Source organism: Telmatherina bonti (genome assembly GCF_933228915.1).
Source record: "Telmatherina bonti genome assembly, chromosome: 19".
NCBI lineage: Eukaryota > Metazoa > Chordata > Actinopteri > Atheriniformes > Telmatherinidae > Telmatherina > Telmatherina bonti.
Genome location: NC_136617.1, coordinates 10,880,188 through 10,898,912, shown reverse-complemented (window position 1 = coordinate 10,898,912; position 18,725 = coordinate 10,880,188). Strand labels below are relative to the sequence as shown.

The 18,725-nt window shown below is 41.4% G+C and overlaps 1 protein-coding gene across 1 annotated transcript in view; it reads left to right on the top strand.

The window, feature by feature from the left end:
• Positions 1 to 16,693, top strand: part of LOC306770430 (cell division control protein 42 homolog) — a gene marked incomplete at its 3' end in the record, with an annotated part of 29,499 nt that extends 12,806 nt beyond the window's left edge. Inside the window, exons 6-11 of the mRNA XM_079259290.1 lie at positions 678 to 755; positions 11,131 to 11,232; positions 14,401 to 14,473; positions 14,622 to 14,731; positions 15,839 to 16,036; positions 16,604 to 16,693. Coding sequence (XP_079115416.1) covers positions 678 to 755; positions 11,131 to 11,232; positions 14,401 to 14,473; positions 14,622 to 14,731; positions 15,839 to 16,036; positions 16,604 to 16,693 — 651 coding nt within the window. The remainder of the gene's footprint in view (positions 1 to 677; positions 756 to 11,130; positions 11,233 to 14,400; positions 14,474 to 14,621; positions 14,732 to 15,838; positions 16,037 to 16,603) is intronic.
• Between the last annotated feature and the right edge of the window lie 2,032 nt (positions 16,694 to 18,725).

Genomic DNA, 18,725 nt, shown 5'->3' with positions numbered 1-18,725 from the left:
AGTGAAATGATCAATAAAAACAATAAGAATGACAACAATTTAAAAAAATATAAGATAAACAGACTTGTCTCTGAGCTCATTCATCCTTACTGTTTCATCACTCCAAACCTTCAGGCTGCTGCAATGTGCAATAGCAAGCAGAACGGTCCCAACATGCCCGCTGACCTCAGCTCTGTGAACATGGAGAAATTTTAAAATACATTTTAAAATTGTGAAGCAAAAAATCCCGATATTCAATTGTTCGATTTGATTTTCCCACCCCTAGTCTGGAGACACTTTCCTTTTAGATTAAACGGGAAAATGTGTCCAACTTTTCACTTTATTATAAAGCATATCTCTGACACATTTACTTGCCAAAAAGTGGAAAGTTTATTGTTGTTTTTGAAAAGTTTAATATGTTTTTAAAAGGGGAGAAAGATTTATTCAAATCAAAATTTACATTTCCTATGGGGGGGGAGTGGGATTTTCTTTTTTAGCCACATCACCCAGCCCTAATTTAAATCTACCTCTTAGCAGGTAGAGAGAGACTTTGCTTATACTCAGCATATCTTATGAGACATTCTACATCTTATAAAACATGTTTGCATTTCTCTGACATATTAAAACAAGTAATGTTGACATGATTGGTCATTATCAAGACAAAAAGAAAATATTCACACTCTTTTTCTGATTTGCAGAGAGGACTGAAGAACGTATTTGATGAGGCCATCCTGGCAGCTCTGGAACCTCCAGAAAATAAGCCCAAAAAGCGCTGCGTCCTCCTATAGATGCTGGAGGAGCAGAAGGAGGTGGACGGGGGAGGAGATGCACCTCAACATGAGCAGAGGGAGGGAGCACCAAGGGGGGAGGGTGGGCCACATAGACACGTTTCAACAGTGCCTTCAGCCGTTGTGACCTGACTTGGGTGTGGTGGAGCGGGCAGTTGCTTTATTTTCCTAATGGATATTTTCCACCCTAATATAGACTAACACATTTGAACAGCACTCCTCACTAACCAGGACGTGGGTTTTGAGAATGGGAGGAAGCGGGCTGAGCAATAGAGAAGTTTGAACCTCAGATGCCTTGAAGATGCAAACTATGGTTAGAGTCAGGTTTGTAGCTCAAACGGAAACCTGCTCCATATTTGGAGAAGCAAAGCAGCAAATCTTCAGGCACTGATGTATTTGAAAGTGATCAAATATAAAGGAAAGGGCACTGCATTATCAGCCTTTAACGCACCTTTCTCTTGTTTTTTTTTTTAAATTTTTTTTTATTTTACACATTTGCAGCTGCGCACATCTGGCAAACTTCTTCAAAATTACAGAAATAGCGAAATGAGTCACGATTAAATCCGGTTGAGTTCTTGATTAAACTAGAAACTGAAGCTAACAGGCATCTTAACCACGTTATAAAGAAAATGGCTATTTAGCATGAAATATATGTTTAAATATGTGTTTATGAACTTCCAGCTCTGTTTAAACCCCATTGTGCAGTCAGGAAATAGTTTTGACATAAAGAAGTGAGTATGATGTGAATATTTGTCAGTTGTCTGGTGAAAACAACAGAAAAAATCAGCTGTGGAGCAAAAAACATTCCCTGTAGCTTAGTGGACCATTAAATAATCAGCAATTAGTGGTGTCTTTAATTTGCTTTTATTCATATGAATACCAGGAATAATCAAACCTCAGGTCATTCAGAGCAGAATTAGAGCTTTACCTGCTTCTCCTTTTTCACTTTACAACACAGCATACATGTTTGTCCTCATATGAGCATGCACTATTTAAATTAGGCTCAATGTATCTTCACTAAGTTGGTCACTGGACCGCTTTCATCCGATGTTGGGGGAGTCTAAACGACGGGTGGGGGTCCAGACAGAGACGCATGCGTTTGCACGTACACAAATCTGATTCATTGACGTAACATTTCCTTTCCTCTTTCCTTATGCATCACATCCTGAAGCAAACAACTCCAATGAGCTTTGACATGTTGTCACTGCTGTCTGATAGAACTTGACAAAGATGAGTCATTTAAGCTGGGATTTTATTGTTGATCCACTCCAATTAATTTGCCTTGTTAATAATAACGCAGGCGTGAAGAAAAGCTTCAAAGCGGCACAGAGGATGCCACTCTGCGAAGCTGTTTTGTCTTAAAATACATGGAGATTGTTGAGTGTTGCTTTCCACGGATCACAGCTGGATTATGAGAAGAGCCAGATGTGATGTGATAGCGTTTCACTTCATCTAGTCTCGTACGGTCATGGCCTAATACGGGGAAAAAAAGAGAACAGAATTGCCTTCATTGTTTTTGCATCCCTCCACACTCAGACCTCAGAAAATATGCCTTACATGATATTTACTAGTCAGGAAGACCACTGCCTTGTGCTTTATATCCTCATGGTGAAAATTTGTGGGACAAAGGCTTTGGTCAAACTGTGGACATGTTTTTGATTAAGCCATGGTGTCCACAGATTTTGACCTTGTTATGATGGGAGCAAGCAGTTCAAACCTCTTCATGTTTAACCCATTTGTTCTTCTTTCGCCTCCAGACCGGAGCTTCCGGGTGTTTTTGGCACCTTCTGAAAGCCTTAAAGAAAAATACCACTTGGTTTAAGGGCTTTTTTGAGTTGTTTCTTTGGCCAAAAGCGGCATTGATGAGTCCATCAACAAACCTCAGAATGTGGACATCAGTCTATATTTTCAGCAATACTACAAATTACCTTAAAAATACTTCAGACTCTTTTTATGTTCCTGTTACTCTTTTTAACACAGTAGAAACCATCCCTGTCCTTTATTCTCAGTCATTAAGGTTTTATCCATTCAAGTCCAGCCTTGTTCAGCAAAATAAAGACTGAAATAGTTATTACTGTTATCAGAGCCTCATATATTTACTTTTCATTGTGCGTAATTGCCAAACTGTCCATTTGAAAACGAGTTTCTTGTGTAAACTGGGATAATCGGTGATCTATAGATATTAATATAAAAACCTGGGAATCTGTTTCAAGCCTGAACTGGACTCGATGTCTCAAATAAATGAACTGAGATTAAATTTTTTCTTCCAATATTTGATTCTGTTGTCAATGATGGCTTATTCTGATAATGTATAAATGATTACAAGTATTACTTATATTTTTTTTTTCTCTTTGTTGTTTCTTGGGGAACATTATTCTTGCAGATTTTGGAGACTTTGCAGAGTTTTTATTTCTTTTCATTTTAGATATTTTTACTATGACTTGACAGTTGAGTGTCGGCAAACTAAAAGATCTTTACAATAAGCTTTGAATGGCAAATTTAGAAAAATATATTTGAAGCAATAATTGCAGATGGGAAAAATCCTGCTCTGTATTGAAAGTTAAATGTTGGAAGTGGTGGGTGTTTGGAATTAATAAAAATAGTACTTGAATATTGTTTCAACCTGACTGCATTTTTTTGTTAATTTGAACTAACTTGAACTTTAACCGTGTGCCATTAGCTCCTCATCTACTCAATCTGTCTTTGTGTTATCTGCTATGGTCGTAGTTTCTTCCTTTTCCCATCATTCTTTCCTTTTCATGGGAAAAAGAAAGATATTGAGCAGTTTTGCATCAGAGAATGATGCAAAGCTCAGAAATTTAAATGCAAATCGTTTTATTCATTCATTTTAATTATCTCCTTATTTATTCCTTATCTTTTTTTTTAACCTTAATCTTTATTCTATTCTATTCTACAGTCATTTAGCAGACGCTTTTATCCAAAGCGGCTTACATATGAGTGAGAACAACACAAGCACGAAATCAAACAGTTATGAATGTATAGCACAAACTCGGCCCTGACCGTGGATAAAATCAAAATTGTAACATGTATGGTAAAGTTTTCTATTTCTGACGAGCATCAGTGTGGATGTTGCATTCAGGTGCCCTTGTGTCCCTTAAGTAAACCTTGAATGACACCACGGTGTAGTTTACACTCAACAGTTATATTTGACTATACATCCTGTATTCATCCCATTCGTCATTATGTAGCAATGTTTTGATCAGGCATCTATGTAGTCACCTAATTTCCTAATTTAGACACCTGCCTGGATCTCAGGTACAGCAGGTATATTAATAGTTAACTCAACAGTTCCAACTTTGACCTAAACAGCTGATAATGGGACTTATTGTAACTTCATGTTGACTTCCTGTTGTCCGTATGCTTTCTAACTTCTTCACTATTTAAAGGTAAGTTGCTTTCAAACTGGTAATAAGTGGTTTTAACTAAAGAATTATATCTTTAAATAGTAACTAACATGTCTAAACCAATCATTTATCAGGTATGTGGCTGTGTTTACTGTGCAGACGTGGCTGAGAAGCATAAACACCTGTTCAAATTAATTATGTGAAAATAGTTAATATTAATTCAGAAAGTCAGGATTTTTTTTCACTAGTAAGATTCACTTGATTAAAATCCCATTGAAGGCCTCAAGTTAGTTCAGAGTTATTCTGGATTTTCAGTTAAATTAAATGCTAGAAGTTTCCCATCATCTTGCATTAGTTGCTTGTTTGTGTCAGTAAACAGCATTTTCTTGTAGATATGTTGTTTGGCATTTCCTCATGCTTATTGTAGGTAAAATGCTTTATCTGGTGCCTTTCTCCATGTTTGGTCTAAAATGTGTTTTAAAATTCAAGTTTTAGGGTCTGCATGTGATTAAATCATACGCTTATATTTCCCTCTGACCGGCAGCTTTAAAGGTGGAGTATGTAAGATTTTCAATATTTTCAAAATAAATTAACTGAAAAAAATAACCATCCATCTTCTGCTGCTTATCCGGGGTCGGGTCGCGGGGACAGCAGCCTAAGCAGGGAAGCCCAGACTTCCCTCTCCCCAGCCACATTTGCCAACTCTGTGGGGGGGATCCCGAGGCGTTCCCAGGCCAGCCGAGAGATATAATCCCTCCAGTGTGTCCTGGGTCTTCCCCGGGGTCTCCTCCCAGAGGGACGTGCCTGGAACACCTCACCAGGGAGGCGTCCAGGAGGCATCCTGACCAGATGCCCGAGCCACCTCAACTGGTTCCTGTCGATGCGGTGGAGCAGCGGCTCTAGTCTGAGCCCCTCCCGGATGACCGAGCTCCTCACCCTATCTCTAAGGGTGAGCCCGGCCACCCTGCGGAGGAAACCCATTTCAGCCGCCTGTATACGAGATCTCGTTCTTTCGGTCACGACCCACAGCTCATGACCATAGCCGTCACTTTATCGTGGTGGAGGGATTTGTGCGTCCCGAAGATCCTAGCAGCTATGTTGTCGGGGGCTTTATGCCCCTGGTAGGGTCACCCATGGCAAACAGGTGTCTAGGGGAGGGACCAGACCAAGCACGGCTCATCGACCTCTATGATGACGACCAACCTGGGCATGAATGTTCCCTTGCCCGGACACGGGTTACCGGGACCCCCCTCTGGAGCCAGGCCTGGAGGTGGGGTACGAGAGCGAGCGTCTGGTGGCCGGGCCTTCGCCCATGGGGCCCGGTCGGGCTCAGCCCGAAAGGGTTACATGGGCCCTACCTCCCGTGGGCTCACCATCTGCGGGAGGAGCCGTAGGGGTCGGGTGCAATGTGAGCTGGGCAGCAGCAAGGGGCGGGGACCCTGGCGGTCCGATCCCCGGCTGCAGAAGCTGGCTCTAGGGACGTGGAACGCCACCTCTCTGGTGGGGAAGGAGCCTGAGCTTGTGCGCGAGGTTGAGCGGTTCCGTCTAGATATAGTTGGACTCACCTCGACGCATGGCTTGGGCTCTGGAACCAGTACCCTCGAAAGGGGCTGGACTTTCTTCCACTCTGGAGTTGCTCATGGTGGGAGGCGCCGAGCAGGTGTGGGCATTCTCATCAGCCCCCAGCTTGGTGCCTGCACGTTGGGGTTTACCCCGGTGGATGAAAGGGTAGTTTCCCTCCACCTCCGGGTGGGGGGACGGGTCCTGACTGTTGTCTGTGCTTATGCGCCGAACAGCAGTTCAGAGTACCCACCGTTTCTGGAGTCCTTGGAGGGAGTGCTGGAGGGTGCTCCTTCTGGGGACTCCATTGTTCTGCTGGGGGACTTCAATGCTCACGTGGGCAATGACAGTGAGACCTGGAGGGGAGTGATTGGGAGGCATGGCCCTCCACCCCTCTGAATCCAAATGGTGTTTTGTTATTGGACTTCTGTGCTCGTCATGGATTGTCCATAACGAACACCATGTTCCAACATAAGAGTGTCCATATGTACACCTGGCATCAGGATTCCCTGGGCCGCAGTTCGATGATCGATTTTGTAGTCGTATCGTCTGACCTGCAGCCACATGCCTTGGACACTCGGGTGAAGAGGGGGGCGGAGCTGTCAACTGATCACCACCTGGTGGTGAGTTGGCTCAGATGGTGGGGGAGGAAGCCGGTCAGATCTGGCAGGCCCAAACGTGTTGTGAGGGTCTGCTGGGAACGTCTGCTCCATCAATACTGTGTACACTGGAGGTGGGGAGCTGCTGACCTCAACTCGGGACATAGTGGGTTGGTGGAAGGAATACTTCGAAGACCTCCTCAATCCTACCAACACGTCTTCCGATGAGGAAGCAGAGCTGGTGGACTCAGGGGTGGACTATCTCTGGGGCTGAAGTCGCTGAGGTAGTCAAAAAGCTCCTTGGCGGCAAGGCCCCGGGGGTGGATGAGATCCGCCCGGAGTTCCTTAAGGCTCCGGATGCTGTGGGGCTGTCCTGGCTGACACGCCTCTGCAGCATTGCGTGGACATCGGGGGCAGTACCGCTGGATTGGCAGACTGGGGTGGTGGTCCCCCTTTTTAAGAAGGGGGACCGGAGGGTGTGTTCCAATTACAGGGGAATCACACTCCTCAGCCTCCCTGGTAAGGTCTATTCAGGGGTCCTGGAGAGGAGGGTCCGCTGGATAGTCGAATCCCGGATTGAGGAGGAGCAGTGTGGTTTTCGTCCTGGTCGCAGAACAGTGGACCAGCTCTATACCCTCTTTGGGGTCCTGGAGGGGGCATGGGAGTTTGCCCAACCAGTCTACATGTGTTTTGTGGACCTGGAGAAGGCATTCGACCGTGTCCCCCGGGGGCTCCTGTGGGGGGTACTCCGGGAGTATGGGGTACCGGACCCCCTTGTACGGGCTGTCCGGTCCCTGTACGACAGGTGTCAGAGCTTGGTCCGCATTGCCAGTAGTAAGTCGGATTCGTTTCCAGTGAGGGTTGGACTCCGCCAAGGCTGCCCTTTATCACCGATTCTGTTCATAACTTATATGGACAGAATTTCTAGGCGCAGCCGAGGTGTTGAGGGGATCCGACTTGGTGGCCTCAGGATTGGGTCCCTGCTTTTTGCGGATGACATGGTCCTGTTGGCTTCATCTGGTCGTGATCTCCAGCTCTCGCTTGAGCGATTCGCGGCCGAGTGTGAAGCGGCTGGGATGAGAATCAGCACCTCCAAATCTGAGACCATGGTCCTAAGCCGGAATAGGGTGGATTGCCCTCTCCGGGTTGGGAGTGAGGTCCTACCTCAGGTGGAGGAGTTTAAATATCTCGGGGTCTTGTTCACGAGTGAGGGAAGGATGGAGCGCGAGATCGAAAGACGGATCGGTGCGGTGTCTGCAGTAATGCGGGCTCTGCGCCGGTCTGTCGTGGTGAAGAAGGAGCTGAGCCAGAAGGCGAAGGTCTCGATTTACCAGTCGATCTACGTTCCTACCCTCACCTATGGTCATGAAAAAAATAACTATAATCATAATTAGATAGTTTTTTTTTTTTTTTTTTAAAAAGACCCTTCTTAAGACCCTTCTTAAATGTTTGCCTACCAGTGAAAAAAAAAAAAAAGTTCTTTTTGTCATTTGTCATTAATTAAACTTGTCCTTTAATAACCCATAAAATATGGTAAGGCTCGAACCTACATGTTTATGATTATGATTGTAGTTATTTTTTTAGTTAATTTAGTTTGAAAAGATTGAAAATCTTGCATACTTCACCTTTAACCCGGAGAAAAGCATTAAACACTTATATTTGAATATCTGGAGGAAAAATGTCAGGTAAGTTCTCTGGAATGAATTATATAAAACTGATATAAAAATCCATTGAAATTTCCATTTCTATTGTCTAGAAAAGAGTCAGCTGTGCTTATGATAATTATGAAATAGAGCAACAACCGATTGAGAGAAGCTGAAAATTCCGAAAAAATCTTTTCCCTTCAGATTGCTGCAGTTTTCACTTTGTAGGCATCTCTTAGTTCCTCCAATCAAAAACAGGAAGATTTGTCTCCTTCGCTTCACAATGCATCTGTCAACTAGATTTGCTTTCTTTAGTATTAACATAGAAGGAGAACAGTGAGCTTTAAACTGAAGATAACGAGCAAGCAATAGTACATTTAAAGAGAAAACAAAAATCATTATCAGTCTTCAATGATTCAATGAGTCTTATTTATTTAACCTGGCACAAAATTTAAAATGTTGGCTTTGTAAGTACTAGAAAACGGTTGTGGGGCAGATGAGGAACACAAAAAGTGGTTTTATATGATAAAACATAAACGAATGTCACCTTATGGGAGTTTTTAAAACAGACTGAAATATAAATGTCCACTTTCAGTATGTTTTGTGGCAAGCTCCACTCATTTGATACAGCTGTTACGTCCTACGTGCAATCTGACAACCACAGACGGAGACAAGTATAGAGGATTGTAACATTTATTTACAGGACTTGGATGTGGCAGGATTATGGAACCTGTGGGACATTAGGCTTTGCCAGAATCAAGGAAAACAATAAAACAAAACAAGGCCTAACTCAGACTACCTGTAAACCAAAACCAAACCAAAAAAACTCTTACCTAACTAATCTAATAACCAGAGCTCGACCAAATCATATACAAGGGGAGGCAACAGCCTCGAGCCCTACATGTTGAAATGTAAAGGGCGCCCCAACTTACCAGGTCCGCATGCCTCCCCACATACCCGTTCCACCATGCCATGAACAAACAAAGGAAAACAGAAGAGCATGACAGCCTCTAGGTTCTGCTCTTTTAAAGGGTGAGTTCTAGTCCTAGTGCAGCCAATAAAACCCAGGGTAGGCAGATCTTCACTTTAGCTACTTGGAAACACCTGGGGAGATAACAGGGACGACAGGTTTTTCACAAGTGCAAGTGATGCACGTAACACCCCCACCCATACAAGACCAAACAACAACGTTTGGTACTATCAAAGAGGACAATTGTCCAAAGCGAGACTTGGTTTTGGGGATGTGTAGCATATTAAGGTTGGCATTCAGGATTGTTTTCGTGTGCAAATGAATCACCACTGTGGGATGAATTCTTCAGTATCATCCCAGCAGACCGTGGCCTGCTACCTCATCCCTGACTCGGCAGAGTTCAGCTGACTGCTGCCACAGCTAAATGGTCCAAACAAAGAGCCAGTGATGAGGTCGCAGTCTATACCCCTTAGCTATTGTCCGTCTTTATGAGCCTCGGTATGCAAGCTGCTCAGCATATGGTTTTCTCTCTACAGGATGCAGTGAAGACTACTTCACAGCTTTCTTGTCAGCTACATACAGCTTTACAGCAATGGCTGGTTCACAAGTTGCTGAAATGTGCAGGTAAACAAGAAGAAGGACAAGATTCCTTTTAGTCAAGCTGAGCACTGTTGCACCCCTCGGTACGTTCACTGGCCTTGCAGTGGCAGTGCAGGAGTCTTTAAGTGTCCTGTCCTGCACATTTCAGTAATGGCCTACAGAGAAGTCACCAGTCCTGCTGCTTGTGTTCCGTTACTGGGAGATTTAACATTAGCTGCTTTTTAATGCTTTGTTTTCACACCCCCATTTTATTTTGTTTATGTTCTTTTTACTGTGTACAGCACCGTGGTTGGTCTTGTTCCTGTTTTAACTATGTTATGTATATTAAAATAAATAAAAGCAGGTGCTATAATGAAAATGGTAACACTTTACAATAATGGTACAAATTATATACTCAAGTAATGTGTAACTCATGATGAACTAATGCATTATTTAATTAATGAAGACTTTATCATGAGTTCCTGTTGCTCACCATGAACTAATCATGATTCATGTGATCAATTGACCTCTAATTGATCAACTGATGAACATTAGTTTACTGTTAATTCATCAATATGTTGACATATTTGTCAGTTTGGATAGAAATGTATTTTTTAATTCCCTGCTACTGATATTTTTCTTTCATTTTTATTTTAATATTTTATTTTAAGACACAGTCAAAGAAGTTCACTTGGTATAAACATGGATATGTAAAAGTTCTTTCAGTGACTATTAATAAAGGTTTATTGTAGGTTTATTTATTTATTTGTTGTTTTGTTTTTTCTAAAGCAGCTATGTATTTGATATTAACCATTTCCATATATACCAGTATCGTTAATGCAGTGATTTAAAACCCTTCTAGTCACTTCACGTGTTTTTACATGTCCATGTTCACCCAAGTAAACCTCTTTGAGTGTGTCTTGCATTGAAAAAAAATGCTAAATGTAACAAGTAAATAAAATATATATTTGTATCTAAACAAGATAAATTTGTCAACATTCTGATGAATTAACCATTTAACTAGTGTTCATAATTTGATGATCAAGTAGGGGTCAAATAATCACATGAATCATTATTGAGATCATCATTAGTTCATGATGAGCAACAGAAATTCATAATAAAGTCTTCATTGATTAAGGAATTAGTTCATTATGAGTTACACATCAATTTAATAATTGAACTGAACCATTATTGTAAGTGTTACCATAAAAGTGACGTGTGGGATGTTACAACCCAACGAGCTGCGTCACAAGCTACTCCTGCCAAAATTGCATTTCAATAATATCAATAGGCCAATATTATCTTTAGTCTTGGTTCTTTGAAATTTTTTTATGATAAATATATCTTTTTTTTTAAGATACCAGATGATGGCACCCTTGCCTGTCACCAGTTATTTTTACAAACTAGAATTTTCTACAGTATTTTTACTTTGAAAGTTTTTTGACTGTGTGTCACCAGCATAAAATTCTGGATATTTAAATGTTCTCCCTTTTTGTTGTTTACTGAAAATTTTTTACTTGTGTTGGAGTCTTTCAAAAAGATTTAAATATAATAAAAACAAGAGACATAAAACCTTTCCCACACATTTTGCCTCACCTTCTAATTGTTGCTGATTCAACCTTAATGTCTTATATTCCTCAACTTTAGATGAATACTATAAAGTGTGTGCTGGTGGGTGACAGTACATCAGAAAAGACTTCCCTTCTCATCTCCTACACCTCCAAGCCTTCTTCTGAATACGTCCCCACGGTGAGTAACCTTCCACATCGCACCAGGATTCAGCCTGCTCTTCACACACTGCAGGGAGATCATCTCATTTGACACAAAGGAAACATTTAATGAGCAAACAGGCAGGATTTTCCATTAACTCTCCTTAACACACGGTCTAAAGCTCTTTCCTGTCTTGCAGGAAGTAAAACTTCTTGACAGTGTCTCTCATATACTCCGTACAAACATGCTTTTATACAACAGGAACTTTGCATTGAAAATTTGAATCCAGTAAAGCCCTAAACATTGTGGTGCTTTCTGTTCAGTGAGATTGCAATCTTTTGTGGGTTGCTTCATGATAACTTCTGTAGGCAATTGTTTAAGATTAAAGTTGTGCTTCTTGCACTAAATGTCCCATTTCCTGTGATTGAAAACAACTTAGCTGCCTGATGAGCAAGGGATCGCATCGTTGCTGCAGCCTGATTGGAAAAAATGTGGCGCAAACTTTAACTTCATCTTAACCGAACCAAATGCTGACATTTTGGTGAGAAAACAGCTGAGTGGCTGTTGTCAGGCATGGTGGTCCTGCTGGAAATATGCCACGTAACTAACTGATTGACAGCTTCACTGAATGCAAACTGATGAGTAAATCCCTCTCAGCATGGTTTGATTTCATCTTTCATCTTCTTCCTCTTGCCTGACTGTCCATCTTCTCTCCTTTATTACACTCCTTTGTACGGGTTTATCAATGCTCTTTAAACTAACGCAATACTAGTTATGTAAAAAATAAATAAATAATAACCAACATCAATTAAAATATGAGTTGTTGAGCTGTTTAATTAAAATAATACTCCAAAGAAGGTATTTAGACCAGTTTCTCACAGTTATACACACAATAATTACTTTAAATGACTATCATCTGATATCAATCAATACACTGTTAAATACATACAATAGTGTAATATTTCATCTGCTGCTGGTAAATATCTGATCATTTTTGTTTCTTTGTTATTTCAAAGAAGTTTCGGATACTTAAAGGTGGAGTATGTAGGATTTTCAATGTTTTCTAAATAAATTAACTAATAAAATAACTACAATCATAATTAGATAGTTTTTTGAACATGTATGTTCCAGTCTGTCCATATTTGATGCGTTATTAAATTACAAGTTTAAATAATAAGAAATGACAAAAAGCACTTTTTTTCTTTTACTGGTAGGCAAACATTTAAGAAGGGTCTTTGTCATTAATTAAACTTGTAATTTAATAACATCAAATATGGACAGACAGGAACCTACATGTTTGAAAAAAATTATCTAATTATGATTGTAGTTATTTTTTTAGTTAATTTATTTTGAAAATATTGAAAATCTTACATACTCCACCTTTAAAGACACTGCTAAATTTCCAAATTTTCCAACTTTGATGATAGTGACATCTATGTATTATGTGGATTTCTGCATCATAAAGCTGGGTGAAAGCACTATACAACTTTTTCAGGACGACAAATGACTTTGCAGATGAGTTTCTCTTCACACACTGCGCCTCACACACAAGCAAGTGGACATACGGTAAACACATCAGCTGTTACTAACGTCCGTCACGGCTGATTCAGTAAAGAAATACAAGGAGACATTATCAGAAAAAGAAAGAGGGAAAAAAGGGAGAGCAAGACATAAAAGAAGTCTAGATAAGACTGTCTTTTACTGGCTGGAGAGATGACAGTACAGGCAGCAGGATGGATGCTGAGTTAGCCGTCGTTAGGGAGCGTGTCACTGAGAAAATCTGCAAAAGTTGTTGTGCGTCTTTAAAGGTTTAGTTGTGGAAAAGACTTAACTTTTTCCCATGACTATATAAATGCCAAGATGTAAGAAAGCTCTCCATCCACAAGTATTTCAAAGTTAAATACAGTAAATCTGCAGATTAACCCTGCCTGCATGACCCAAGAAATAATGGGCAGCTTTTTGTTCTTTTTCGTTTTTTTTATATTTGAAATGTTTTTTATGGATCTTTAACAAATGTAAAGAAATGTATGAAAAAAGGAAAGACAAAAAAATAATTTGAACATCTGTTCAGTTTTAGCTGTGTGCAAAATATTACCACCAGGGGGCAGAAGACAAGTATCACATTAACACAGGTTTGAGTCCAGTTTTTACCATAAAATGATGCAATATGGCTCAGACTGTATATATAAAGTATGATATATTAGGTTTCAAGGGGTTAAGATCAGACTAAACTAATTTGTAGCGTAACCTGCGACTTCATATAGAATTGGGTTATTTGGGAAATGTACAGACAAAATACATACAATATTTCCATTAAAACCAAAGGAAGGAAGCTTTCTCAGGCATGTTGGGACCATGCTGCTTGTTGTTCCACACGGCAGCAGCGTGAAGGCTTGGAGGGGATGAAACAGGACAGATGAGTGAGTTGAGACATGACAAGTCTGTCCACCTGGACAGCAGCTCAACAAAATGCAGCTTGCTGTGATGAGCTGGCAACCTGTGCAAGGTGTGCCTCACATCTCAGTCCTTCAGCATGAATTAGACATGAATTAGATTATTATTATTAAATTATCCTTTTCGTCAGTCATTCAGCTACAAGGATATTTAAAACCACTTTTAATGGTTAACAGTGCTAGAGGCATTATTTAGCTAAATAAAGGAGGGAAAAGAGCTTTTGCCACCATTTCCCATCCAACTTCTTGTATAACACTTTTAAACCATTAATTTTGGCAGCTGTGTATGTGTTTACTACTCTTGCCTGGGAAACAAAGCTGCAATAAAATGCTTCAAACCACACCTACAGACTTTATTTCAAACATTATTTGTTTAGTTAGTCAGTTAGTTCTCTTGTTTTTCCCAGTTGCCAATGTTTCACCACAAGTATTGGGCCTGCGACTGAAAAAGCTGAATGGCTGATCTTAAACAACCAGCGCTAACGCTAAGCTAACCACATGTTGACAATTCACCAAGGTCACCACTTGCTTCCATTGCTACACTCCGAAAAAAAAAAAAGTCTGTAAAGATTGCACCCAATGAGTCATGAAATTTCTATTATTGTTAACAACTTTTCTCAGGTTTACTTCCTGTTTTGCTTTGGAGAAAACCTGTGGTCCTCAGACTTCTTCTTCTTTTCACTTAATTTTTTCTTTACTTCCTTCATGCTTATTTTCCATCCCATGTTTTATCTACTCAACCTGTCATCCTCAGGTGTTTGACAACTATGCCGTGACGGTGATGATTGGGGGGGAGCCATACACTCTAGGACTGTTTGACACTGCAGGTACAGATAAGCCTACACTTATTTCATTTCTGCAGTGGATCATTCAGGTATTCATAAGAGTTAAGTTGGGCCTGTTTGTAAATAATTTCCTTGTTGCAGTAGCAATCGTTGATCCAGTTTTTCTCTGAATGTGTGTCTATTTGCACAGGTCATGCAGACTACGACAGACTGCGACCCCTCAGCTATCCTCAGACTGACGTCTTCCTCGTCTGTTTCTCTGTTGTATCACCCTCCTCCTTTGATAATGTCAAATTAAAGGTTTGCTTAGCTGGTTTCTGTAGTTTTATCATTTTTTAATACATTAATTAATGTACATATCCAGCAGTCACAGAACCTTTCAGGTCAAATTTACAAAAGCGTTAAAAGTTAATGTCATGTTGATATTTTGTCATGACTGTTGGACATTTAAGTAAAATCATCCATGGCTAGCTGCTTCATCTCAAATAGTTTAACGAAGCAAAAGTTAGCAGCTACATCTAAGCTCAGTGGACCAACATATAACAAACAGCAACTGCAATCATGACCAGAGATCAAGGAGTTTCAACCCCCACCTGATTGACAATTGAGCTAGATGAGAGTATCTGACCTGGCTCAGATGAGAACCTGTCAACTCCATCACTGACCAGTAAGGATGAGTGATGTACCACCAGAAAGTCTCATAGCTGATGTGATTGCAGCAGTAAAAAAAACAACCTATGGCCATCATCGAAACCAGTGAACTGATGTACAATACAGAAACAGGGATCCTTGGAATGCTTGGCCACTGTATTGGTGAAGCGAGGACAATAGGAAGGTGCCATAGAGGAGGTTAGTAGCCAAAATCAGGCTAAATGGAGGGAAGTAAGCCAGCAGTTAGAACTCTATAAAGGTGCAACCAGAGAAAGCCCATGAGATGGGCCGATCCCAGTACCCGAGGCTCTGGAAACTGCCAAACAAAGATTCCAATTACTGGCCACACGACTGAGGAGATACACACAAGAAACAGAGAAAATAAACCAGCTATATCAGGGGTGTCAAAGTCCCAGTCCTTGAGTCTGGGCTATCATTGTTTTGCTACTCCAACATACCTGACTGAAAATTAACAGGTCATTGTGAAGAAGTTGACAAGCTGTTTGATCCATTTGATTTGATTCTGGTGTGTTGGAGAACCACCTGAGACCTGCAGGATAGCAGCCCTCAAGGACCAGCTGAGCTAAAGTGTGCTCCCAGTAGCAGGGTAATACCCAACAAGCCAACCCACGGAGGCTGGAGACTGAGCGGCACATTTCTCCATCTCTCTTATATAGATACATACTAACAGAACAAGATGTAGAGCCGTAGCGGTTGAAGTCTATCAGCCCTGATCCGAAGCTTATCTTTTCACAGTGGGTGCCAGAGATTTCACACCACTGCCCACAGACACCCTTCTTGTTGGTTGGGACTCAGGTGGATCAGAGGGACAACAGCAGCACCATGGAGAAACTGGCCGAGATCAACCAGAAGGCCGTGACATACAAGAGAGGAAAGAAGCTGGCTCGTGAGCTCAGAGCTGTCAAATACATGGAGTGTTCGGCTCTTACCAAGGTAAAAAGAGAGAAAAGCTGAAGTTAGGTTTGTCCAATTCAGAAGAAATTACAATCAGTCTTTGGTTTCCGAAGACATTAATGGTTAGATCAGGAGTTGCCAACTCTGCTGCTCGACAGCTGCAGTCCTCCAAGTGCTGGAAGTCCCCTTCTTGCAACACACCTGACACACATTAGACTTAATTAGCAGATTTGTGCAGAGCTTGACATCAAACTCTGCATGAGTTTGCCAATTACCCGTTTGAGTAAAGTGTGTTGCAGCAGGGAAACTCCCAACACCTGCAGTACCGCGGCTCGAGACCGAAGTTGCCCGCCCTGGTTTAGATTATTAAATGTGTGTAAATTAAAATTAACCTCTCGGGTGAACAAGCAGGCAAGTCAGATATCTGTGTCTGCGGTCACGCTTACATCTCCAACAACATATTTACGTTTGTCTGACTTAGAAATGGGAACACTGACCGAGCGTGTATTTTTTTTAAGTATCAGGATAAACAGAAATCTTTCACCAGCATTTTCTTTCCCCAAAGACTGAAAAAAAAGCTCTCCAGTCTCTCTTTTTGATTTTCAGAAAGGACTGACGGACGTATTTGATGCGGCCATCCTGGCAGCTGTGGAACCTCCAGAAAATAAACCAAAAAAGGGCTGCAGCGTCCTCTAGACCAGGACTACTGAACTGGGTACCACGAGTTGAAACACTGCAGGTTTTCAACATTTCCCTGCAACAACACACCTCGCTCAAATGAATGTGTCTGTGATGGCCAGACCAATGGCCACACATATAAAGGCGGTAAAAGCACCACATTGTTAGTTTTCTTTATATTTAAACTTAGTTTAAATGCTTTGGTTTCTTTTTGTTAGCATGCACATTAAGGACCCACTGTATTTTCAATTGTTTGCGTTTTGGTTAATCTTGTTTCTTACTGGTGCTGAAGGGATTAGCTTGGGCATTGGGGGGCAGGAGTGTGCACAGGTGGGAAGCCAGTGAACAGGAAGTGCCACGGGCCTTTGGGAAGACCTCATCTTCAGAGGGGGAGATTAAAAGTTTAGTTTAGTTTCTTCAAATGTTTATTCATTTTCTTTCCCACTTTTGAGTAGTTTGGGTTTACCTTTTGTTAGTAGTTTATTTAAGAATAATTAAACTAACAGTTAGGTTCTGTTTCTTTGTCTAGTTTGTTAGTATGTTTAATGTGTTACCCCATATGTTTTGTAACTGGTCTGATCAGCCAGTATTTAAGTTCTCCTTTGTTTGTTGTTTGTCAGGTCAGTATGTTTTTGTGTTGATTATGTTCTCTAATCTGTTAGTTTAGTTATTTTCAGACTTTGATTTAGGTTTTGCTTAGTTGACCTCTTTTAAAGGCCTAATTCATTTATATTGTTTGGGCAAATAAAACCCTTTTCTTTTGAAGCCACCTGTGTTCCTCTTCCTTCGCCAGCTTGGTCCCTCACATTTGGTGGTAGCGGTGGGATCAGCTAGTTCAGGAACACAGGTGTTTTTTTTGTTTTTTTTGTTTTTTGCAAACCTTTTTCTTCTCCCCTCTTGGATTTTTTTTTTTTTCGCTTTCTCCTGAGCCATGTACCGTGGAGGCAGAAAAACCAAACCTGAGACCAAGATGGCAGATGACCAAACAGCTTGTGAGGAGGAAATGGAGGCTCAAGCTTCTGAAATGGCAGCAGACAATGATGGTGACGAAGTCAGAGAACCAACACTGACGGATTTAGCTGGAATCTTACAGACATTCATGGGACAACAGGAAGCACGGGAGGTAAAACTGAAACATGAATTTACACGCCAAGACCAGCGATTTAAAGCTTTACAACATCAGTTTCAGCTTTTGCAAATGGAGGTTCAGGCTCGCACATCTCCTACTCCTGTGCCTGCTTCAGCTGATACAAACCTTCCTGAAGAAAATGGTGAGAATAATCAACAGGCCCAGGCCTCATCTTCACCAGACAACTTCAGAACCAATACTCCCTCAGGTCAGTCACCAATCTTTCATGAACCAAAACTGCAGAAGTTAACCAGTGAAGATGATATTGAGCATTTCCTGGTTACATTTGAGAGAATTGCAGCTGCCTGTAGATGGCCAAAAACAGACTGGGTGTTCCGCCTCATTCCTCTACTTACTGGTAAGGCAAGAAGTGCCTATGTTAATATGGATGTTGATGAGTCACTGGATTACAATGAGGTGAAGGATGCCATATTAAAGAAATATGACATTAACCCAGAGACTTACAGACAAAGGTTCCGGTCCCTGTATGTTCAGCCTGATGAAAGCCCTAAAGAACTCTATGTGAGGCTGAAGGAGTTGTATGGGAAATGGATACAGCCCGGAGGTAAAACGGTGCAAGGAATTGGTGAAATGATAATCATGGAACAGTTCTTAAGAATGTTGTCCCCTGAGCTTCAGGTGTGGATTAAAGAACATAACCCTACATCTGCTGCTGATGCTGCTTCTCTTGCTGATGTGTTTGTGACTGCCAGGCGGAAGGGCCAGCCATGGACTAATGCCGCCACAAAAGAAAAGGACACCCGCAGGCCCCAGTCCATTCAATACAACCAGAGAGCAGCAAGTGTGAGTAAACCTCCAATCCAGGATGATCAGCAAGGAAATGCAGTTAAACCGGCTAAAAGAGCTCCAGTTTGTTACCGTTGTGGGAAGGAAGGTCATACTAAGCCGGTGTGCCCACAA